Source organism: Anser anser (genome assembly GCF_964211835.1).
Source record: "Anser anser genome assembly, chromosome: 3".
In the NCBI taxonomy this organism is placed as follows: domain Eukaryota; kingdom Metazoa; phylum Chordata; class Aves; order Anseriformes; family Anatidae; genus Anser; species Anser anser.
In genome coordinates, this window is record NC_139722.1 from 26,049,361 (window position 1) to 26,074,893 (window position 25,533).

The following is a 25,533-nucleotide window of genomic DNA, read 5'->3' on the forward strand; positions in this document are numbered from 1 at the left end:
ACCAGTCTGGTGAGTGTCTGGAAGGAAGGTCTGATCAACACTGTGACACTTGGGATCCTAAATGGTGAACAAATAGTGGCCACCCTGACTAATAATAAGATTTCAAGCATGTGGTTGGAGAGCTGCCAGGGACTGCAAATGGAGCAATAGTTCAGCCTAAAACAAGACTCAATTTCTTTTTAATTGCTTCTGGCATTCCAGAATATAAAATTCATTGCCAATTCTAGGCTGAGGGTTTTTCATTTTGAGTACTGTCTAATAACAATATTTTATTTGGGAATGCAGAAGGATCCAACATGTGACCTATGCAGACTCACTTAAGGAGCCAGTGTTGGCCACAGTTCTATAATAGTCTGTAATTGCTATGTGTTGAATTTGATGATAAAGTGCCAAAATAAAAGAAACATATATTAAAATGAGTTCACCATGTGTCCAAGCCAGCTAAATGCATTCTCTTAGAGCTGTTCATGAAAACGGTGTTAGCCAAAGTGCATTAGCCAACCCGTTTGCATATGATAAAAAGAATATGGAGTTAATCCTTTCCTGATACTACATGGCTGAATGGAAACAAAAGGAAGACTTTGCGTTCCATTTCCTCCTATATTACTCATAAAATAATACAAAAACATATTGTCTTAATTCTGGAAAATAACATAGCTGGAATTTGCATTGTTACATGAAGGTTTATACATCCCATTTATCAGAGTGTTCAGCACTCTATTCCGTAATGCTAATTGCTACCTGGAGTGTAGAAAACAACAGACTCTAAATGTTGATCCATGCCATCAGTTATTTAAGAGTACTGTGCAGCTATTGAACAGGCACAACTATACTGCATAGTGTTAGAGGCCACATGTGTTCAGACATGACCTGGAACAGGCCAATCTTAGTAATACAAATATATATATATTCTTATGTCCAAAATAAATGCAAGGAATGAGAATATTTGAACTATATTGTGATTTAAAATTCAGAAGTTAAGGCAAAATGTGTTGGACATTTTAATACAGAAGAAAGTTAGAATATTGTTAATACTAAAATCACACTTTTGTCATGAATTGATAGCACAAAGCATGATATATCATGTTTGAAAAATGTTATTCTATTCTAGTATTTAATTAGTTGTAAGTACTCTGACATAGGAAAATATTTTGGAAGGGACTGTGCTGTGTAATATAATTTTCTCTACTATGGACATGCACTTTATAACATCCCTACCTATTAAGGTTTATTCTAAAATAAACTTTTTAAGCTGTTTTGCTTCTGCATATTGATAAGTCCAAAACCTCATAGGCATATTCCTGAGACTAGGGAACCTGGGAACTCTCCATGCTAGAAAACTTGATAGTCTGGTTATTTTTCCCTATTCTTAGAGAAGCTGTCAAGAGTACCAATTTCATTGTGCTTAAGGGGATATTTTGTTTGCTAGACTTCTCAAAACCTTCAGAGTCTGGGTTGTTTTCAGTTTGTATATATGTGTATGTAAACACATATAGAAAAATTCTGGCAAAATCCAGAAGCTGCAATTTCAAACATCTGCCTCCTTGCTTCACTGAATGACAGTCTGGGACTGCAACACAGTGCTGAGAAGGAAACTTTACAGCAGACACAAGAAGGTTTATTTTAGCATACTGATAATTTATCAGGTGGAGTAATCATACTCTATGGCTGGTACTGAGTTGGAACAGCAATCCCACCCCACTCCAATCCTTGTGCCCACTTGTTTTCTTTTCCCCTCCCCTCTTTTCAGCAAAACAGTGGCCAGTGTTGTGAGAAAATCTAAAAATGATCTTCCCCTGTCCCACAACCCATTAAGACACCAACTGATGGAAAGGACAGTTTTCACCTCTTCTGCTTGAGAGTAAGCGGATCAGTGGTTCCAGTCATACGGTTGATATATCACCAAGTCCCATAGACTGATTGATGCTCTCGTTTGAGGAGCCTGCAACTTGCCTGCTTGATAAATGAACAGTATCCCAAACCAGCCCTTCCTACTCCTCACTGTTGTGATTGTCAAACAACTTTAAAGCTTTTCTTTGCCTTTAGAAGCTAAACAGACTCATGCTTCTTAGGGAAAAGTTCTACAAAGGGCTTTGCCCTGGGTGGAGGAGGGACAGGTTTCCTTTGATGTGTAGCAGCTGGCACTTTCCAGGTGGCTAAACTTCAAAGACAAGTCTTAGGATCTTTCTCCAACCTGGTTCGTCAGTTCTTTGTAGATAGCTAGACTCATTTAATGTTTCACTTTACTTGGAATGATAAATTGGAAGCCATAAACTCCAGATGGCCTTTTAAACATGTACTGTCCTTCCACCTGAAAGGGGCCTGGCTGCCTGCAGAGCATTGATGAGGCAGGTGGCACCTCCTTCTGAATAGAAGGAATGTACTTTCAGCTCTGACCTCCCATGATCCCAGTAAGTTAACGTTACTCCATGTGTGAAGCCTGAATGCCACTGTTTCCCTGTCTGACTGGACTGTTGTGATGCTGCATTTTTGAAGTGTAAAACCAGTTTTCAGATCATCAGTAAACATACAAACCCAAATCATTGCAAGTTATTTAAAAAAAAAAAAAAAAAAAAAGGCCTAAACGGCCTGCCTCTCCCAGGGATATTCACATGAGCCACTGGCTATGGCTGTTCAGTGAAGAGTTGATAACCTGATTTGCTACAGAATCTTAGAGCCAAATGCTGCTCATCTAAACTGTTTGAACTGTTTGAACATCAAAGCTGTGAAATCAACATTTCTATTGCCTTTGCTAGCAGTGAACATGGGCTAGATGTTGCCTATTGTATATATATGTGTGGTACTTGGTAACATCTGTATAGCAAGTGTCTGTTTCCCTGATACTGAATTTTTCTGACCAGCTGTTTCAGGATCAACACGGTGTGACATTACAGGAGTCAGGGTTTGAGGGTGAGCCTTGAGTTAACATGATGGTACAGTCCTCTCTACTATGAGAGTTGCGGGCCAGGTCTGCGTATCTCCTTGACTGTTCAACCTCTTAGGGATTCTCCTGACATGCAATTGGACTTCTTGTTTGATAGGGTAAAAAGTCTTACTTTAAGAGGCAGAAAATAAGCTTGATTTACCGAAGATCTCATCTCACGCAACTCAGTTTTTCTTCCTTTCTTTTTATTGAAAGTACAATCAACGCAGAGTTTCAGTTGCAGATCTCACCACCCTGAAACACTGAGAAATTCCAGAAATGAACACAAATATTCCCCAAAATGCAATGTTTAGATTTACCATGCAATCTAACTGCTCATGTAGTGCAGTTTATTTTCTGCTACATTTTGTCACTCTACATAATGTTAATTCCTTTTCTGACGCTGTCCATAAATGTTAAGTTGTAATTAATATCAACATCTGATAATACCAAGCTACATTTGTTGTTACAAAAGTGAAACTAAGTTTTCCAAGCACCAACTGCACATTTGTCCATAATCTAATGACGAAGCTTATGATACAATATTCTTAAAAACACAGCACATTCACAACACTTATGTTAGTCTCTAACATTCATAAATTGTCTTTTGTAAAGAGATACATAGGGCATTACAGCACAGTAGTAGCAAACTCAATATCGTTAAAGTTGTGTCAAAATAACTTGTGAATTTCCTGTTTAGCACATTTGACTGAATTAATTCTGGTTTTGTTCATACAATCACAATAATAAATTGAGTACAGCTAGAAGACACTTTTCTTCTGCCACCAAAAAGTGATTAAAAGAAATCCTGCCCTGTGCAAATGGGAGAAGAGTGTAGAGTACTTCTAATGTGTAGTCTACATTCTATGTTTATAGGTGAGAGACTGTACAAGTTACTCAGGCATATAATTCTGCCTTTGCAGAATTAAAACTAAAGACATTTCTACAACCTCTTAAATGTGTCAAAGATGAGACAGTTTAAGTAACTGGTTAGCAACTGTTAGGTAATGCAATGTTCTATCTTTCATTGATTTAATAAAAACAAAACTTCTTAAGACTTAATACCTTAAAGCAAAAATGTCATATGAAAGCAATAATGTAATAAAAGAGATAAAAGATTCTTGAGATAAGACCATGTTTATAATAGGAACAAAATGTGTATGGAGGTGATTAAAAAATCAGTCCTGGCCATGAGGTTACTGGACGCATCTTCCATTATTACCTATTATGTTTGAAATACACATGCATATTTATATGAATAATGACTTAAAGTGATTTTGAAATATATGTATATTTAAATACCTTTTTTTTTTTTCAATTCTCTTTCCAGCTGAGGTTTACCCCAAAATGTATCACACATGCTTTTTCCTGGTGACATACATGGCACCACTGTGTCTTATGGTGTTGGCTTATTTACAAATATTTCGAAAGTTGTGGTGTCGCCAGGTAAGTCACTTATACTAGCTCTGTTTGTTTGTTGTTGTGGCTAGGTGTTGATTCCCATATGCACCCTTCCCTATATGCTCCATGTGGTCACTTAAGATTGGATTTACATGGATTTTTACATTCAGCCCTGTCAACAGGTCTAGTGACAGTGCTGGCTTACAGTCACCTTGGATGGGAAGGGAGATGCATTCAAAAATCACAGAATCACAGAATCGTCTAGGTTGGAAGAGACCTCCAAGATCACCTAGTCCAAGCTCTGACCTAACACTAACAAGTCCTCCACTAAACCATATCACTAAGCTCTACATCTAAACGTCTCTTGAAGACCTCCAGGGATGGTGACTCAACCACTTCCCTGGGTAGCCCATTCCAGTGTCTAACAACCCTTTCAGTAAAGAAGTTCTTCCTAATATCCAACCTAAACTTCCCCTGGCACAACTTTAGCCCATTCCCCCTCGTCCTGTCACCAGGCACGTGGGAGAATAGACCAACCCCTACCTCGCTACAGCCTCCTTTAAGATACCTATAGAGAGTGATAAGGTTGCCCCTGAGCCTCCTCTTCTCCAGGCTGAAGAATCCCAGCTCCCTCAGCCGCTCCTCGTAAGACTTGTTCTCCAGACCCCTCACCAGCTTCGCTGCCCTTCTCTGGACTCTCTTGAGCACCTTGATGTCCTCCTTGTAGCGAGGGGCCCAAAACTGAACACAGTACTCGAGGTGCGGCCTCACCAGAGCCGAGTACAGGGGGACAATCACTTCCCTAGACCTGCTGGCTACACTGCTTCTTATACAAACCAGGATGCTGTTGGCCTTCTTGGCCACCTGAGCACACTGCTGGCTCATATTCAGCTGACTATCAACCAGTACTCCCAGGTCCTTCTCTGCCAGGCAGCTTTCCAACCATTCGTCTCCCAGCCTGTAGCTCTGCTTGGGGTTGTTGCACCCCAGGTGCAGGACCCGGCACTTGGCCTTGTTGAACTTCATACAGTTGACCTCAGCCCATCGGTCCAGAAGGAAGCCAGGCTGAATGTAAAACTCTTTTTGCTCATGTCTATGAAAGACTCTTACGAGGGAGAGAAAGAGAGGAAAAAGCAACAGAAAAATTGACTGTAGAGAGAGGAAAGGCATTATGTCTGAAATGCTTACTGAAAGACCTTAGGTGATCATATTTGGTGACTGTGTACTGCTAAAGTCTTCTGCAGCAATCAAAAGTTAAGATCGTCCTTCTCATTTTGTTAGTAGTTTGTACAATTGATTTTTTTAAATTTATTTTTCATTCTGTAAAGTCTCTGTTTCATAACAGGTCCAGTCTGAACAAAAGTTGGAATAGAAAGTCCAACTGTCAGAACTGAGATTGGAATTGTCTGATGGAAACCATATGAACCTGGCTATTTTCAGTAATGAGGTCCCTTCCAACATCAACCATTCTGTGATTCTGTAATTTATAACATGAACTTCTAGTTGTTCAAGCCTGACATTAACAATATATGAAAGAAAATGAAAATAGTAAACAACAGACAATCAAGCAAACACACAACATGAGAACTGAAGTGGCAAAAATTATGTGAATTTTTTTAGGAATGTTTTACCCCTTCCAACAATATGAACTGGTGTCAGCTTGTTTGAGAGTCATTTTCTGGGTGTGAGCAGTGCCATAATCTACTGTGTATCAGTCTATGGTCCTCTCTGCCGTCTTCTGCTTTGTCTGGGTTTCATCTATAGCTGTAGGCCCCCACCATCCTGTCCTGTCATTCTATAAAGGACAATAAACTCATCCTGTTGAAGAGATTATGCAACATATTCCTTTTCCTCTCAAATTCTATTCCTCTCAAATGGCTCTAACAGTGGCTGACATTTCTTTCAGGATATGGGCATGAATCACTTCTCTTTCACCATTATGTCTCATATCATCTGAATTTGAGGCTGTCCTGGCCAGTGTATATTATCTGCCACATCAGGAGCATGTTCTACATGGTTCAAATTAAGCCACTGTGGAAGTCCCAACTGTTTTAAAAAATAAAAATCAAACCTTATATTGACAAAAAATATCTCATGAATAATTAAAATATGTGGAAAAATGACTTTATGACATTTTGATATTTAATTTTCAGAATAGCGATTATTCTCACTTCTAATCATATTAGGTTAAACCAAAGTAAAAATCTATCTTTTGAACTTAAAATTATCATTTTTGCTTTTAACTTCTTAGTTTTGCTGAGTTTCTTTTGAAATTAAGTTCAGTCTAACATAGCTCTAAGATGCTGTGTGTTGCTGAATAATTATCTGTGACTCTGTCTTGTGGTGGCCAATGATCTTATCACCGTATTCCTTAACCTTCTGTTTTTTACTTTCTTTACAATCCTCCAATTATCTCAAATTGCCCATAAATTTATTTAATGCGGGTAATTGTTGTTAACCTTCATGTAGCTTGGAAATACTTGCTGGGGTTCAAAGCAGAAGTTGAGTGGCTGGAAACTAAACTGTTTGGGGTCTGTGTGTTTGTTTTCAGTTGTGTTTTCAGTTTCATCTTCACAATATTTCTTTTCCTTATATATGTTGTACACTCACAAGTTTAGGGTAATTCTTTTTATTTTTCTTTTTTTTTTTTTTTGGTGGCAAAAAGGCAAATACTTCGTAGTGCTGTCAGTGATGTAAAATTACAGATGTCTTGTTTCCTAGCTTAGGTGATAGCACTGTGTATAAGAGGCTGTAGTAAGTGAAATTAAAACCACTTCACATCTATTAACAATTGTTACTTGGCTGCAGACATCAGACATTTGTCTAAGTGCAACAGGTGTGCCATAATCAGTCATGTAGAGCAAATGAACACAGTGCTGTAAGTATATTACTTGATAATGCCTTCGATTAAGAAATCACAGTTTATGAGAACTTCCGTTAAATATAGTGATCCTATTGCAAGGTACAAAGAGCCTTCCAGGTGTACATGACCAAAAAAATACTCAAAAACTTAATGCTTTCTATGTGTTACAGTTTTCTAAGGATTCTTTTTTTTTTTTTTTTGAATGGAGTGTGCTGTGCATGCTAAAGAAAAATTTATAAGGTGTCCATATGATACTTTGTGCAAGAGCTCTTAATATTACTGATTATGTCTTCAAGCACATCTTTACATATAAGATTTGCAATCTTTGATTTAGTGATTCATCTGTGCAAAGGCAAGCACAATCATGCCACAAATATTAAGATTTCAAGTAATTTATTTTAATTATTAGAAAGGAAGTAGTGACTTAGAAGACAGTGTTCTCTTGTGGATTTTGAGTGGATTAAAAATGCCATCTGAACAAATAAATAGGACTGAATGGACATGGTAAAAGTGTTGATACATAATTCATATTATCAAGTCTTGTATACTCGGTTTTATTGATGTCCAAATGCATTGACACTAAAGTCTATTTATATTAATAGCTAGGAACCCTGCCCATTTTTATTTTGGCAGCTGAAATATTCCTTTCCAATCTTTGCAAACAGTTATTGCATTTGGAAAGATTTTGTCTGCTTATAAATCCATTGACAATAATTTGAGGAGGTAGAGGAAAGGTGCAACAGAAAGTAACTATGCAAATTTTAGTACTTGTTTGGACACAGCTAGAGGCCTCTTAGTGAAATTTTGGGATTATACAAATTCTACATAACTATCTCTATAACTGATTCAACAACCAAAACAAATACATGTATTATGCTGGCATTTGTATACTTGTGCGTGCATAATGCATGTTTGTTGCATTGTTTACATAAATGCCTATTTGTAAATGTCTCTCTGTACACAAACACTTATGAAGTGTTTTGCCTCTTAGAAGATACTCATTCAGCTATGCATCTGTGAGTATATAGCACTTCTTTTTTTCCTGATAAAATTCTTACTGTATCATTGGTTAGTATACTACCAGTAGCAAAGCCCAGTTATTTGCCAGGTAAAGACAAAGGAAAAAAAGGTTCGGTAGAAAGTTTCTCAGTACAAACTCATGAAGATTTAGCAATTTGATATGTAGTACAGTGACATAGTACATGTATAGAGTCCCTACCTTTAATCACCTATTTGATAAGCTATTGAAGACTGCTGAAATAGCAGAAAAGACTCTTCTACCTACACAGACAGGTAGAAACCATGTACACTGTCATGTCTAACATTTCTGTAGAAATAGCTTTTTTGAGAAACTTCACTGAAGTTGCATCTAGCTACTAAGGAAGCTGGTCACAGTATTCTTCCAGTGAATCTCTGGCATAATCAGGAGGGATAGGTCAGGAGAGATTTGGCTGAGTTTCTCTGCTTCCATTTCCATTATCTGAATGGTAATTCGGATAAATGGTAATTTGGTATGAGTGAAGAGGAATTAAAAGTTTCCATTTCTAAGTTAGAACACAAAAACAAAGTACCACTGATAAGACAGAATCAGAATCTTAGCTTATGATCCCTGTAGTGCATGGCAAACACACATTGCGGTGCTACAACCCACAGCTAAGTATGTTAAATCCCTTGGAATAGGACAAAACATGTCCAGGTGTAAAACTGTCTTGACTTATTTAGCTGAATGAGTGGGAATCCTCAGAAGAAGTGCAAGTTTTTTTTTCCTTTGTGTCCACAGAGACAATAGTTAAAATTAAATAAATAATAATAATAAAAATAAAGTTATAATATATCTACCTGTTCTGCTTCATTGATTTACTGTTCATTATAAAAAAGCTTTGCCAAAGGATTCCAATAGTTGTAAATCAGGTTTGATGGTGCACATAAATGCTAAATTAAGGGCTTGTCTGTGCAAGGAAACTATTCATGAAAAAATGCATAATAGCTATTATAGAACAATTCTGCATTTGCATACTTTAATTTTAGAATAAGTGTTTCCCCTTTAACTTGTTTTTTGTTTGTTTGTTTGTTTTTTCTGAAGAAAAAAATAAAAAAGAAAAAAATATATACAAAATCTCATTCTCTTCTGGGCACTTTTTGTGGATTAGCCCTACTTTTTAAAATTCTACAATTGAGGATGTGAATTCTGCACATAATTTTAAGTATGAACAATTTTACACTCATGGGACTTGTCACCCTGCAGACAATTTCACTACTTATGAATAAAACTAAATTTCTGCCCAAAAGATTTTCACAATGTACAATATTGAAAACGTTATAAATGTCATTGATTTCTCTGAGAAAGTCCTTGCCATCTGTAGTCTTATGAATGAGGCTGTAGGCAGGAAATAATTTTGAAAAACTGAAGCAAAATTTCTTTATTTGGCCTGGCTTTTATGAGTGCACACAAAGCAAAGACAGAGATTTTTATTTTTTTTTAATAGCTAGGTGCTACATCTACCCATCGCATGGTGTCTTTGGCTAACATAACTCTTCCTGTTGGAACTCTTCTGTGATTCTCCCATTCCTCACTATGTATTCATTCAATTTTGAAGAGCTTTGCATGGAGATCCACATTTTAGCTGTGACCTCTTTAGCTGTTTCATTGTCTTTTAGGTTGTATATTTGACATTTTTATAGCTCTTAAACTTATGTGGGCTTTCAATCCTTGCTTTTCAATGCTGAGAAGTTGTTTAATATCTTAAAGTAGCAACATAGTAATAGAATAATCTATTGTCATACAGAAAACATTTAACCTAGATCTTCATAGCAACATAACTATAGTAGTAGTAAGTATGTAGTCAGAAGATGTTGGTAAGTATGATAGTCTGAAGATATAAGCAAGGCAACTTAAGTGGGAAGTGAGGATAATTTTAATGCATCAGTTGGTATATTTGGACAAAACAGTTTTTGTGCACTCCTTCAAGTGTGTCTGAAATCTGGTTTGATTCTTCCATCTACATCAGTTAATTTATTTATTTAAAAAAAAAATACTTTTCCATACAAGCTTACCTTGTATATGTCAACATGTCTATTTTTCTTGTTATAGAAACCCACAGTGCTAGTTTTTCAAAGTGCTAATTTTGAGGATGTCTCTTGTTCTGTCTTGTTTAGATCCCAGGAACTTCTTCAGTAGTTCAGAAAAAATGGAAGTCTCTGCAGCCTTCAACACAGCAACGAGGGCTGGGACAGTCAACAAAGTCAAAGATCAGTGCTGTGGCAGCTGAAATAAAACAGATTCGTGCAAGAAGGAAAACAGCACGTATGTTAATGGTTGTCCTCCTGGTTTTTGCACTTTGCTATCTACCAATTAGCATCCTGAATGTCTTGAAAAGGTAAAGTTTATCCCAAAATGTAAACACTTTCTGTCTAAATACAACCCGATGTTATGAGATTTCACTTATTCTGACAGATACTTTTGAAGAAACCTACCTATTTCATGATAAAGAAATTGAAAATGAGCATACAGTTGCAAGAAAAAGATGTATCTAACTAATCTGCAGTACTGAAACTGTAGGCCAGATAATACAAGCCTTATTAATAAGCTCTTCCTCATGAAAATGATTTAACCTATCTCCTCATTAAAACCTGTCATTTAGATGGGATTACAGCTTTTTTGCTGTAAATGAACCCTGGAAGTTCATTTCCCTAAAGCAGAAGCTGAAGGTTATCAAGAGAGAATAGCGTTGTGGCTTGGCCCCAAGGATTGTACCCAAGCTCCATCATACACAATTTTGAGATCCAATTTTCAGCCTGATTTTAGGCTAATCCTTTAGTTCTCCAGGAAGCTCCTTTTCACTTTTTTACCCTTTTATCTCCTGCTCATTTAAGATGTAATTGTTTACACTCTGCTTTTTGTACAGTGCTTGACAGGTTTTGATATAGTTACATCTCTTGAGACCTCTGGCATGTCAATAAGTAATGACATATAGCAGATTTTATCTGGAAGCCATTAGCTGATTTCAAGAGGCAAAGCATCCTAAAAAAAGAAACACTTCTGTTGGTGCTTGAGGAATATTTAATTTTTTAAGTAGTTTCAAGTTGTATACAAAAGCTAAAATACATCCCACTCAGTTCTGGCACTTTCCTGAGGTCTAATTTAAGTACTTTTCATCCTCAGGTCCCTTGGTAGTTAATGCAAAGAGAACGAAGTATTTCCATATGGCAGCTCAGGCTACCTCTGATCTGAACGACAGAGTAACTACAAAGACAGTTTCAACTACAGTAGCAGAGAAGGCCTGTAGTTAGATTTGTGTTTAAATAGCTAAATTAAGTGTAAGGAACCTATGTAAAGCAGATTTCTCTAGGACAGAAGCTGTTATTGTAGCCTCCGTAGCTCAGTTCTGGACCAGTTCAGTGCTTTTCTAATTCCACAGAGACCTTGTTTGTTGGGAATGGGCCTAGAGCTGGAAACCTCAATGACATTAATTGGTCAAAAGAGACTTTTCCCATGTTTATTTGTTTTTTTTGATTGTTTGTTTTTTATCTAACAGCCACTAACTTTGGCTACTTAGCAGAAAAGTCCTATATCTGCACTGTTGCAAAGTAAAGTACTTATGTGTCTATAGTCTCTCTATTGTGCAAAAACACAAAGAAAATATTTTGAGGCATAGGGAGAAGATTTCGTTCTCTCAAGAGAACAAGAAGTGTTCAATCAGCTTTTCTGTGACAAATAAGTAATCAGAGAGAAAATTAGTCTAGAAGTTGTGATGACCTCTTTATTTTCAGATTTGCTTTTCTTTTTCTTTAGGGTTTTTGGGATGTTTAATCATGCTGATGACAGAGAAACTGTATATGCCTGGTTCACATTCTCACACTGGCTTGTATATGCAAACAGTGCAGCCAATCCTATTATTTATAACTTCCTCAGTGGTAAGTTGCTGTTACCTAGAACTCAAGTTTAATGTATAGTTTAAATGTAATGAGCCATAGCAAATAAAATTAATGACTGTGTAACATCAGTAGAGCTCCTCCAGTGGGAGCTAGATCCTCTTCTTGGAACAAGTTGCCTGATGTATCCCATTACCTTCAGGCTATCTACCTATAACTAACCTAAATAGTGTCAGGGCCTGAGTCCAAGTGCTTGAATTTGACTGTCCATGCCATTAATTTTTTAGAGAAGTCACTGGCATGACTTTGATCTGAAACAATTACTATTTCCCTAAATCTCTGGATACTGTCTGAGAGTTATCACAGGCCAAGGGCTGTCCCCATTTGGCATTTTATATGCAGCTATCAGATTTTGGAAGCTGTGAGTGTTTAGTAACACTTGCATGGCCAGACTATGCCAACTAGGTTCAAGGCCAAAGAACCAATCAGGATGTTATTTACTTAAGTTTGTCTTAGATAGTATTTGCCTTATTTGGCTATGAATGGCAGAAAGAGGACCTAAACTGGTAGTATTAGAGCCAAATGCAGGGAGGCAAAAGTTTGTTAATCCTCACTACACATTTGCCCTCTGTGTTTTTTGTGGTGTGTAGTGTGAGGATGATCTGAACAATTTACCCTGAGCTCTGAAATCAGGCTGTTGAACCCTTTGAATATTCTTTTAAAATGTATTGAAGTTGAAATATGGGTTAACCATGCTTCTCATTTCACATGTCAAGCAATGATCCAGTCATTTAAGCCTACTACTGCTCAATTGGTTGTTTTTGTTAAATGTGTTGTGAATCAACAAGCTATCAACACCATAATTTCATAAATCCTTCTACTTTGTCCATCCTGTCTAGCCAAGAATAATTTAGGCTTCATACCACACCTAACATATCTTCTTACAAAGGTTATATTTTGTCTGTCATTCTCTAAGTTGTTGAAATTGTGATTTCCTACTTTAGTAGCATTAGAAAAACATCTGTTTCCAGATATTCCAGAATATTCTGGATTAAATTTGTATTAGATAGCTGTTTCTGTCTAATCTATGAAGTTGGTTGAAACATGGTTTACAGTAAATTTTTTTCCATTAATCTTTTTTTGTGCTTAACAGGGAAGTTTAGAGAAGAATTTAAAGCAGCATTTTCTTGTTGCATCTTTGGCATTCACAGTCACCATGATGAACGGCTTACCAGGGGTCGTGCCAGTACAGAGAGTCGGAAGTCCTTGACCACCCAGATCAGCAATTTTGATAATGTTTCAAAACTTTCAGAACATGTTGTATTGACCAACATAAACACAATTCCAGCAAATGGTACTGCACCTATTACCCACTGGTAGTATACTTGTCCCTATGTTTTTTGATGCCATGAAATTAAAATTTAATCGTGCATAGAAAAATCTTTGAATTTAAGCAGAGCACAGTGAGAGAAAGGTGCTCACAATTAAGAACTGACAGTAAGAAAAGTAATTGATAAGATATATTTTATAGAGTATGCTACAACTTTGATTATATTGTGAATCAAAATCTCATATAATTTATTTTAAAATCTGAGTTGCAATTGGGGAGAGTAGGGTAAAGGTATTTTATTTAAATATTTTCTTTGGATCTCTGCATTCTTTAGTCTCCTAAGTATAAAAAGAACAGGTACCTAAAGGAGTGAAAATAATTTTCCACAGAGTTGCAATGTGTTTATAAAGAGGTATATTCTAGTCAGAGTTAATTCTCTGAAGTTGTGGAATATTTTATAACAGATATCTCTCTTAGCCAGAATTGGGCGTACAGACTGTACTACATGAATATCCTTGACTTTTTCACCAGACAAATATCTGCTCACCAGACATTCTGATGTGGGTTGGGCTGATCCAATAAGAAAGTCACATGAATTTCTGTTCTCACATTTTTATTTTATTTTATTTTATTTTGATCCTTTTCCTGTTGTTTAGGTATTGTATGTATTGAGGATCAGCTGGGAGACCAATCTTGATCTTTCTCTAATACAGACTGATAAACAGATGACTATAGTCTAAAATGAAAGGCAGAAATTGTTCAAGCTTTCCCAATTCCAGGTAGACACTGAAATGATTGTGCAATTCCCTAGCTTTGTGAAAAAATGGAAAATGACGTATAATATATTATTTGATATTTCTCAATACATTATATCTCAGCTGGACTTTGCAAGGGATGGGATTCATCCTTCTTCTCCTAAGGGTGTGAATGTTAGTTGTCTAGAAATTATCTCAGGCTAGGACTATATAGCTATATATTGGTAACAGAGAAATTGATATGTCCAAGGACAGCTAGTCTATTCCTGAAAGTGATATCTAAAAAGGAAGAAATAAATTACCTCTGAAGACATAGGTTCTCTCCACTTATTGTAGAATATTCACAGGATGACTCACTTAGACACTTCCATTTCAAACCGTTAAGGTTACTTGCCCAAACATAGGATTCTACTAGGTGCCCTTCTAAAGCAAAAGCTGAAGTCTGGATTGGACACTCCATGATGTCTAAAGCAATAGATACTAACATGTTGGAAAACAAACCCAGATACAAATTTCTTCTGTATTAACAAGAGGACTTTTTTCCTCTAGGACTTTAGGGTGGGATTTAAATTCAAGATGAAGATACCTAAATGTAGGTACAAAAAGGTGCTGTATGTGTATAAGCACCCAAAAGAGATATAGTCTTGATTAGGTTACATAAACACAGGTATCTGAGACTCCTTATGGTACTCTTTTTACCCTACAGTTTTACGGTACTCTTTTTGCCCTACATTTGCTGGTCCAGAAGCACACAGATCCTCTGTTACACTTGCCATCTCTAATGGGCTGGTGGGCACAGTCCTATGCCCAAGTGTTTAAAAAGGACACTAATGCTTTGCTAGCTGTACTGAGCCCCTATAAACACAGTCAACAATGCCTAAAATGCCTTTTAACACACTCCAGAGTAGGTACCTGGCCATTAACCACTGTCCACTCTCCACGTTGTAACCATGTTGGCCAGATTTCCACTGAGTACAAATTTAGACACCTAAATTGTCTTATGTGTTGATACCTAAAATCAGGTTTCTTAATCTTGAACTGAATCTCATGTGCAGTCTTAATGGCAAGCATGGTATTCCTCTTTTTCTGGTGATCACATACTCACATGGAAAGTGCTGGGGTAGTGGAGAGCCCCAGTCCTTTGAAAAACAGATTACAAACACACAAAAAAAAAAGTCTTGTTTTGGAATCAGGTACAGATTTTCATCTGCTCCTGATCAGTGAAGACATTCCTGTAATCAGTGGAGCTTTCCTGTAAACCTGTTCTTACTGAAGTCCTTATGAAATGCTCCAGCTACCCTAAGACTTTGTGATTGCTTTAATTAAAAGATGCCTTCCCCAGACTGAGAAATAAAGTTGCATACTTAAGAATAAATTTCAAATAAAGGAGACAAGGCTGGCAAGGAAAAGAGTTCTAGGCATGGAATTTCTGGCAAAGTGTTAAGATGAGATATACATCTTATTCACTTTTGCGCTGTGTTTCAGCTATACAAGTATTAGTCTTGCAAAGTCACAGTCTGTATGTGCAGTAAAGCTCTTCTAGATCTAGCAAAGACTAACCAACAATAGGATTGCAGTGACCTTTACACTAATCATTCTCCTTTTCCTTCCTCTCCCATATTGACAACTGAACCTGTAGTGCTCCACTGATCACAACGGCACCTGGATAAGGAAGACGGGGCAATTTACCAAATAGCACATGTTAAATAAGTAGTAGAACACATTTAAAATGTTTAAAAGTTTAAAAAATTAAAGTTTATGCATCAGAAATGCCCTTAAGCTTCAGTCAAGAAGTATTTGCTTAAAATTTGCAGTGCAATTGAATCATTTTTTTGGCAGGCCATTTTGTTAATAGATCACCATCTCTCTATACAGTTCAGAGAAAGTGCCAATCACAGGGTGAGCCAGTCAGCTACCAGCTACAAGCAGTAAGTTCATCTTAAAATCTTTATCTTACAGGTATCACAGATACACTCAGCCCATTGAAGTCAGTGGAATTGCAACTCCACATACCAGGGATGAACATGACTTCAAATTTAGACGAAGCAGTGAGAATTTCTGCAGAATGCACTGGCAACACAGAGAATGCAGAGTGGGATAAATTTGTCCCCAGCATAACTAAATTTACCTCGATGGAGTTACAGCAAGGATGACTTTGGCTCAATACATGTACAACCACCTGAGAATGCCACAGTTTTTTAGCTGTGTTACAGACTAGGACAACTGGACAAAGGGATTCCTGCAAAACGACTGCCTCTTCTATTTCTTCTCAGTCTTATGGAAACCTACTTACCTCAGTATGAGCTAAAAGAACATGTCTTTAGAAGTCTTTTTAAAGATTGGATTGTATCATACTTTGTAAATACTGTAGATATTTATTTTTATATATTTTAGATTCTGTGGAATGTTCCAAAACGTATCATATAAAGAACTCTAAGTATTTGAAAGAAGTCTCAATCATCATTTATTTATATCCTCTTTCTATTAATGAATTACTTATTTACAAGGAATGCTTACTTATGCACTGGTGATATTCTGGAATTACTTTGCACTTCTAGTACAACGCTTGTAGTAAATTCTATGTTCATTAAGGAATTTTCACTTTAGATTGATTTTGGGAGATTCCAGGGTGCTTTTCTAAGCACAGACATGCTTCTAAGATGTGAACACAAAGTGCAGCAAGTCACACCCGTTTTCATAAAATTACACTAAATAGCCAGTCTTTTTTTTTTTCTTCAGATGAGTGCCTAGAAAGCAACTACTTAAATAAAACTTACATGGTGCTCAAAGGTGCTATAAGCTCAAAATTCCTACTCAGGCCAATAGGAATAACAACTGTCAGCACCCCTGAAGAACTGGACATTTTAACTTTGGTAGCTCATTTTAGTCCATAATGTCTGCAAGTGTTACTCCAGAAGATCTCTGAAGATACTTAAAATAGAAAGCATTGGTTATTTTGCTTGTTTTCACAGTTGTTTTCTCTCAACTGCCATTTAATACTAATGATATAAACAACAGATTTATGTGCCAAGAAAATGTCAAGTTTTGAAAAATTTAAAAATAAAGTATTTCTCTCTGGAAATTTAGAGGAGATATCTCATTGGTCTGGTAGATCAAGTACTCACACATCCATTTTCTATTTATGGAAGAAGCTCCCTGGCCTGGGGCTTCCTACCACACATTGTATTTTTTTATTATTTTTCTTTTTTCTTTATGAATGAAGATAATGCATCCCTGGTGACTTAGTTTATTAAGGATAAAGTTCACTGTCAGTTTTTGACTCCTGCAGCTCTTTTTTGACATGCTGGAAATGGAGTTTCTGACCTTAATTTTCCCTTTAGTCAGATAATTTTTTCTCTATTGTTTGCTTAGTTCTCTTTTCTTATTTTCACTCAGATCTACCAATTAAAAATATATTACTAGGGATTTCTTTTAGTCACAACTTAAACATAACAATACCTTTTTTTGAGAGAGAGAATATAAGTAAAAGATGAGACATAGCCACTTACACATCTATTTCACATCTATTCATTTATTTATTTATTTCCTGGCCAGAGCAAATAGCTTATCTTCCAGACACAAGCGATACAATTGGCACTTATCTAAGTTTTTTAATTATAAGGATGGGTACAAAGTGTTAACTAATTCTTGCCTGAGCATCAAATATGGCTATCCAGGTAAAGATTTGGTTATTTTTATGAAAGAAAAAAAAAATTGGGTTTTCTAAATGAAATATTTTAATGCAAATATTCTTATTTATTTATTTATTTTGTTCATTCCTTTTATTTCACAAAATTTGAGAAAAACTTTGACATTTTCTTCTGAAAGTTTTCTGTAAAGATAAACCCAATAGTGAAACTGGAACATACAGGAGAGGAGAGCAGATATAAATAAAGATAGAATCAGGTGCGAGAAGACGGAAAGATTTTAACAGCAATACAGAATTTAATGTCTTTTGTGTGTGACAGAAATTAAAGTATCTTAAGCTTCTGGACTTCTCTTGACATATGAAGTAATACTTAAAATTAAGTTTGGGGTGAGTTAGAAGAGTGGTTGGCTGACTGTCATATCTACAAAACTTTGCCAACATGGCTATTTTGATGTATAGCTGTTCCTGTCTTCAATAAGAATAGGATTGCAAAACTGCTCTACTCCTTCTTCTTATCCATCAGAAAGATCACTTGAGGAAAGAGCATTTCTTATCCAGCCTTTAAATATTGAAAAAGATCCGAAAGCGGAGCTTAAATTGGGTTTTGTTACCTCTAGCTGCTTTGGTTTTCTAATATTTTCACTAGCAATTTAGGAGAATAGAAATTGAGTTCTAATGCCATTGTTCCTATTTGGTCATAGCACCATTAGACATGGAGTTTGAATCACAACATATTTGTTCCCGAGTAGATAATTGGTGTTTGTGCCACCATCCTTCTGGTACATTGTTTCTCAACATATTTCACAGTCTTGGAGAATTGATATCCTGATCTCCTGCTGCTTTTTGTTGTCACTGTAGTGCTAAGCTGATGCCCTGCAGTCGCAATGACTGCAAAATAATTTCTTTCACTCTCCTCCTCCAAAAAGGTAATTTTTTTCCCCCTTTTCTTCTGGACTGCATAGAGGGCACAATGTCATTCTAGGATATGAGTAAAATTGATGGATGTCGTTAAACTGGAGAGTGCATCATGGGAAGGAGCACACATTAAACTTTACCTTAACTCTGCTCTCACTGTAAAATGCATCACAACCTACTGCTGCATGTTAAAATCAGCCAAGGCAAGTTTAGCCATCCAAACTAAAATTTGTCTCACAGCTAAACAGCTGTCAGTCTATTCCATTCACTTGAAAATAAGTCCTCTTTTTTTTTTTTCTTGCTGTTGGATATGTTGAAGAAAAAGTATTTTATTTTATTGAATACACTTTAAAAAATAATAAATTTACTAAGTTAAAGTCAGTTATAAAAAAAATAATAATAATACATGCAACATTGTATTTTCCTCAGCTAAACAGAGAAAAAGTAAAATCCAAACTCCTCTCAAGCTCTGGCTCTGCCAATAGAGATAGAATTTCACCTACCTTATATCTCTGCTTTTTATGCTGGATGTTTTATGGTTCCTTTTTGTTTAAATCTTTCAAGGACCAAATGCAATTAAAAATGTTCTCTATGGTATAAGCAACTTGCAAAAACAAGTCTCATGAGTGGAATGGTGAGATCAATAAAGATATACTGCTCACTCCTCCTTCCAGTGCAAGAATCAAAAAGCATCCACTCAAGCTAGGAGGTGATACCACTTGTCAGTGTGTATGCTAAATTTTTGCATGAGCTCATAGGAATACAGGACTTGTTTACAGGAGCAAAGGGCGTGGAATGGTCCTCCAGCTCAAAAAGTTCTTCACTGGAAAATGATTGTTGTCTGAGTATTCAGCCACCTTATATTAGCTGTAGTCTTATGTTTTTTCATAGTACTTTGTCTAGTAGGTGGACAGGTAGCTAGGTGAACAAGAGTTGGGATGGGCTTTCCATCTGAACTCTTACAGCATGTCTAGTGTTATACTCCATGCTATCTACTCTTGCTTCAGCTGGATCTGGGTTTTTAAGTACATGGCTTTACTCATATGTTTCATTTCTGACTTGTCAGGTTGTCTGAGAGTTGTTCAGTAGTTGAAGTAAATTATGCATATATGTATACCTCTGTTTCTTTTAGCTTATTCCTTGCAGAAATACATTTAAATTAGAAAAGGGAAAACATTTTTTTTTTTTTTCTCATTTCCTGCATTTATCTACAGAGAAACAACTTCAGCTGACATGTCACTGATTGTACAATTTTGGGTTGGCCAGTTTCTGACTCCAGTATGGCAAATTGTTTTTGTTTGTTTTTTGTTGATGGTGGTGGGTTTTTTGTTTGTTTGCTTGCTTTTTGATGTATCTTAATGAAACTCCTGAATTTAGATGCCTAGTCTGTATAGACTTGTTAATAACATGTGTTATTAACAAGTCTATACAGTAAGTACTATGGAACGTGCAAGACTGTTCCTCTGTCTGACTGTTCCTCAAGTCTATACACTAAGTACTATGGAAAAGTGTAAGACTGTTCCTCTGGTCTGCTGTCCAACATGCTCCACAGCTACTCTTTCTACTTAATAGACCATGAGCCTGTCCCACATCTGAGATGAAAACAATCAAACTCACTTCTAAAACGTTACAGAAAAGCGATCAGACACAGCAATAGGTAAACAAGACTGAGTGCTTGAAAGCGCATTTTCCGGAGAGATTATAAGCATCAGCCAAAGCCTCACACTCTGTTAGTTCTTCCTGAAATCAAGTGGGAGCTGAATAAGGAGGGAGTGCCAAATTGCACGAAAAATGAACCCAAGAACCACTTCTCTTGTAGATGCAGTGCAGTTGAAAAAAAAAAAAAGAGAGAGAGAGAGAAACGTAAGCACAGGGTATAACAACAGCATCAAAGGAAGCTCTGTGGGCGGAGGGACCGAGGGAGGGGCGGGCGGGGGGACACTCCACCTGCTCCTGCCGAAGGAGGTGGGAAGAAGCCCGGCGCTGGCACCGGGAGGGTGCCCGCTCGGGGCAGGTGGGCGCTGTCCGCGCCGCGGGTGCTGAAGGGGCGGCTCCGAGCCCCGGCGTCGAGCAGCAGCCATGGCCGCGCTCCTCCGCCTCGGTAAGTGCTGTTCATCCTCACCGGGACCCCTCGCTTCCTCCCCACCTGTCCCTCTTACCCTTCTGCATCCCGGCTCGGCCCGGGTAGTGCGTCTGAACATGGGTAGCACAGCCGGCAGAGCCAGAACCGATAAGAGGTTGAGCAGGATAGGAGACATGCAGATGGGATGCCTTGTCTGAATAAACAGTCACTTGTTTGCTAAGTGGAAAGTGTTCAGTGCTGGCAGTGCTGCAAGGAGGGTTATTGACATTTCCCCTTCGGTTTGAATCAAGAAAAAAAAAAAAAAAAAAGGTTGGGGTGAGTGGAAGACAACGAAGCTGGTACAGAAATAATTAGTAGAAGTGAGCATGAAACAACCCATTCTTTATTTCTTCTATCCTCTTTTTCCCCTCTCTACATTTTATATACATGCTGCTTCTCTCTTTACCATCCCACTATTCTAAACTTCCACTCCACTGTTAAAAATATTCTGTAGGTAGTTCTGCTCCAGGTTTTATTAGAATAAAGCTGTCCTTTATCACAATTGTTACCCCTGATATCAACTACTGTTTGCTTTTCTCCTTTGGAGCTACCTATCTTGCTGCTCTTGTTGTTGCACAGGAAACCACAGCTTGAGAAATCAGAGTTTCCTATTATTCTTTATTATCTGCCAGATAATCCTTTAGTCTTAGGTGAGACACTGTAATTCCTCTGTGTCTCGGTTCCCAATCTGCAAAATGAAGGTGTTACAATGTCCTTTTTACCCCCTGCTCATTTAGACACTGAATTCTTCCAAAAAATGAATTGACACCTGTACAAAAATAGACACCTGGAACCTAAATGTATGTGTCCTCACATCAAACTAGATCCCTCTAAAAGTTTTAGCTACAAAGTAACTTTTAGATGCCTTGAACTTTCCTAAGTGCAAACCAGCCTCTGAGTACTCCAAACACTTGAGTAAATAACTAAAGTGAATGACTAAAATAATGGTTGCCAATTTAAGCAAGTGTATAAAGTAGATTGCATTGAATTCTAAAATCATATAGGCCAGACTGCTTTGTGTAGGCTTGCCAGAGTATGCCCAGTGTACTGCTGAGGAAACAAAAGACCTATCCATAACACATCATTAGATCTGGAGAAGCCCTTTCTTACAACTGAATTAGCTTCAATCACAGATTATGCCACTTACCTCTTCATTTTGTAAAAGCATCTCTTCCTTTTTGTGGCACAGTTTCCAGTCAGGTTTAAAATACACGCAGTCTGAAATAATCCTAAAAAAGGAGCTGCTAATTAGCTTTTTAATTAGTCCCTAGTTTGACTATTCATTTTCAGCCAAAGGTAATGAAAAGCTTTCTTAACAGGAGGGACTCTTAACAGTGTCTTTGTGTTATGGATCCCAGTCAGAGGTATACATCTTCCACTGCGTTAGTACCTAAAGCATATTGAAATGGCCATCCAGCAAAGTATCCTTTCTTTAAAAGTTCCTGGGTGTGTAATATTATACTGCCTTATGTATACAGGTCATTTTCAACTGTAAGGTATAAGCATTTTTTTTTTCTCTGTAATTTGAGTAAATAGTAAGTAACTTTGCAGTTAGAACTTTTACAGGCAGTCCCAGGAATAACATTTTATGATAATGAGCCAAAATTATTCCTTTGGATGGGCCAGCTGTACATTCCTCACTGTTAACTGGCAGGAGTCAAGTCTATCAATCAGTCTTCCAGACTGACTGGCAGAAGCAGTCTACAAGAGTGTCACAGGCTGAAGATGATTGCTCTCACAATTTACCCTGCATAGATCTGAGAAATAGGAGAGATACGCACAAATGGGAAAGGATTAACACCAACTTCACCCTCTTATGATAAGCACGTGGCCTCTTATGTGTCTCAGAGGCACACTAAATGCTATTGCACCTATCAGCTATAAAGTATTAAATGTTACTGCATCCTTATCAATGTGTCTCCAGAAAGAGTTCCCTACAGCAGCACTATTACATCGAGTTAAGCATCATTTCCAGAAGGGATGGTATCTACTCTAAATAGTAGCAGCTCTTTGAGATCATTAGTAGCAGCATCTTTGAGATCATCAAGAGACATATTTGGTATTTCATTTCTTGTTTCTCAAATGTATCATTCCTCTGGATAGGGTCTGGACAAGTACTAAGACAATATTTCATGCCTCAAGCAGATCATATTTAAGGAATTGAATAGAGATGGAAACGCTTCAAATTTTGGATGAATTTGCCTGAACATCATAAAAAATGAGCATTGGTCAGGGAGATGTAGTGTCATTCAATATCCAAATAAAATATTCCCAGCAGGTGTTCAGCAGCTAGTTTGATAAAGCTTTAGATCTGTGTCTGAAGCTTGATTTTACAGCAAATTAAGATACATGGTTACATGGTTACAAATTAGAGGTTGTGTTACCGTGGGAATGTTGATGAAAAAGCTAAACCCCAACTGATTTGTCTTTCCTTAGCAAAGCAATCTAATTTTCTACACATAAGCCAGAGGTGGTGCTGATTACAAGTTCTTTATCTTGAAAACTCTGCATCAATCTTCAGGTTTAGAACTTTTTTTATGCAATTAACATGGCCCTTAGGTTCAGTGCACACAGGGAAGCAGATAGAGACATAAATGTGAAGATCGCTTTCAAGAAATGCAAAACAAAAATAAAGAGGGTGAATAGTATTGCATTATGAAATAAAATTATATTTATTATCTAACAGTTGTATAGTTGTATATTATCTATTAATTATTTATATTATAATTAATTATGTATATTATCTAACAGTTGTATAACTTTCAAATTTCTTTCACATCTCAAGTCTCAACATCTCTTTCAAATTTCTTTCACATCTTCTGTTCTTTCTTTCACATCTTCTATTCTTTCCTGTGTAGCCTCTAGCTTCATGAAATTGCAATTCAAATAAAATTATGTTTCCTCTTATTTGTATACTCAGTCTTCCCTCTATAATTTATTGGGGATCTCAGAACTACAGTCATTTCTATACATCTATGAACTGACGGTATATGTAGCTATGGCTGATATCACAACTCTGAAGTAAAAACAATATAAAATTTGCCACACTGAAACTTTAAAAATTTAAAAGTTTATGTTTTCAGGTGTAAAACAGGAAAAGTTTTATTCTATCAAAAAGTGAGTTGCTATATAGTTTTAATCTATAGATAAACTACAGTAAATTATATTGTTATGGTCTAAATGTAAATTTAAACAGTACCTGTTGTGTTAAATAGTCATCATGTTCTATTTTTACAGTGTTATTAATGTACTTCATAAATACAGCTACTGCCCAGACTACTGACTGTCTGCACTTCAGTAAGCAATGTATAAATGTTGCAAATGGATGTGAGAGTGTCTGGAGAACTGTTGAAGATGTCTGCAATATTTCAGGTAATTCTTTTGGTGTACACCATGTTATTTTGAACTGCTGAATGGTTGCACATTCATATAGTGCCATAATATTGCAGTGGTAACTGAATGAAGTCAGTGAGATTCCAAAGAGCAAAGGATGGCTGCAGAAAAAATGTCTGAAATCCTTGACTGTGGCCATTTCTATTCTCAGTAACAGTGACACTGTCCCTTAAATAAGGTGGTAAATGAAATTTCTGGACTATAAGCAAGGTCGGAGTCTGAACCAATCCAGCAAGCCTGAATTCAGCAGAGATTATGTTCTTGTGGGTTTATGTTAATCTTTTTCCAGAATTTAACTGGAAAAAAGTTCCAACCTTGCTTTCTGTAATTCGGAGTTGATTTAATACAATAGCCAAAAAAGAAAAAAGAAAAGTAATATTTACTTAGAATACTTTCTTTTAATACTATGTTATGATAAGAAACAGATCAAATAAAGCATTCCTCAAAGGAAGTTGTGTTGTAGGGAGGCATACTGCATTTTTTCAGTGAATGGTACCTACATGTCAGTACATGTCAGAGTCACTTCCAGGGAGTGATGATATAATAAACTGCAGGTTAGGGATGTGACTAATCCTCCTTGAATTGTTAAACAGACTCTTAAAAAGAAAAAGAAGCAGAAAAATAGTCTCTGTCTCTGTTTGTTATACTTCCAATGCTTTACTTCCAAGTAAAGTATAATTATGTTCTAAGTGGGGGAAGACCAGGTATTACGTTTGACCTGAAACTCATCTTAATCTCTGTTGTACTTCAGTTGAAAATGTTCATTTCTCCAAAGGCCTAGTGTCTTCTTGAACAAACCACATAAAAGTCATTGCGTAACAGTCACAACCTCTTCCCTTCTTTAAATCTAAATTTAAATATAAAGTTCCAAAAACCTTGCAATTAAATGTTAAGTATTCACTTGTTAGATAATGTGAATATGGAAGGGAGAAAAAGAGTGGCAGTACAGCATGGTAATGTCACTAGGATGACTCCTCTGTTGACTAATAAATGTCAAGGGCCTTGATCTGCCAAGGTTACATCAGTATAAGTAAGTAAAATGGGTCAGGGACTATTTTCTGGCCCTAAGTTCAACTGCCATGTGACAGCATGTGCACATACAGCTAATTTTTCTTACCCCAAGGTTGACTGCACAAAACTGCCTCTTGGTAGCAATTCTAGGCCCATGCTATCTTCACAGACCGGACTTTACCATGCTAAAGTGCAGCAATCTATACACAGTCACTTGCCATTAGCCTAGTCAGTACCTTGGCCCTATTCATAAATGCAACCAAAGAGATTTAGGTACGTAACTGCCATTTCTATCAACT

At 36.8% G+C, this 25,533-nt stretch overlaps 2 protein-coding genes across 9 annotated transcripts in view; both read left to right on the forward strand.

Moving 5' to 3' along the window:
• HCRTR2 (hypocretin receptor 2) overlaps positions 1–20,438 on the forward strand; it is a 42,138-nt gene extending 21,700 nt beyond the window's left edge. Inside the window, exons 4-8 of one of the 2 annotated variants that reach the window (XM_083830583.1) lie at positions 4,254–4,369; positions 10,344–10,564; positions 11,980–12,101; positions 13,213–13,435; positions 16,104–20,438. In XM_083830583.1, the coding sequence (XP_083686709.1) occupies positions 4,254–4,369; positions 10,344–10,564; positions 11,980–12,101; positions 13,213–13,435; positions 16,104–16,245 (824 nt within the window). In that variant the 3' untranslated portion in view covers positions 16,246–20,438. The remainder of the gene's footprint in view (positions 1–4,253; positions 4,370–10,343; positions 10,565–11,979; positions 12,102–13,212; positions 13,436–16,103) is intronic. The other variant, XM_083830582.1, reaches the window with a different exon arrangement.
• A 162-nt stretch (positions 20,439–20,600) lies between these two features.
• Positions 20,601–25,533, forward strand: part of GFRAL (GDNF family receptor alpha like) — a 57,835-nt gene continuing 52,902 nt past the window's right edge. For all 7 annotated transcript variants that reach the window (XM_083827699.1, XM_083827705.1, XM_083827703.1 and 4 more), the window contains exons 1-2: positions 20,601–20,809; positions 24,068–24,202. In XM_083827699.1, the coding sequence (XP_083683825.1) occupies positions 20,788–20,809; positions 24,068–24,202 (157 nt within the window). In that variant the 5' untranslated portion in view covers positions 20,601–20,787. The remainder of the gene's footprint in view (positions 20,810–24,067; positions 24,203–25,533) is intronic.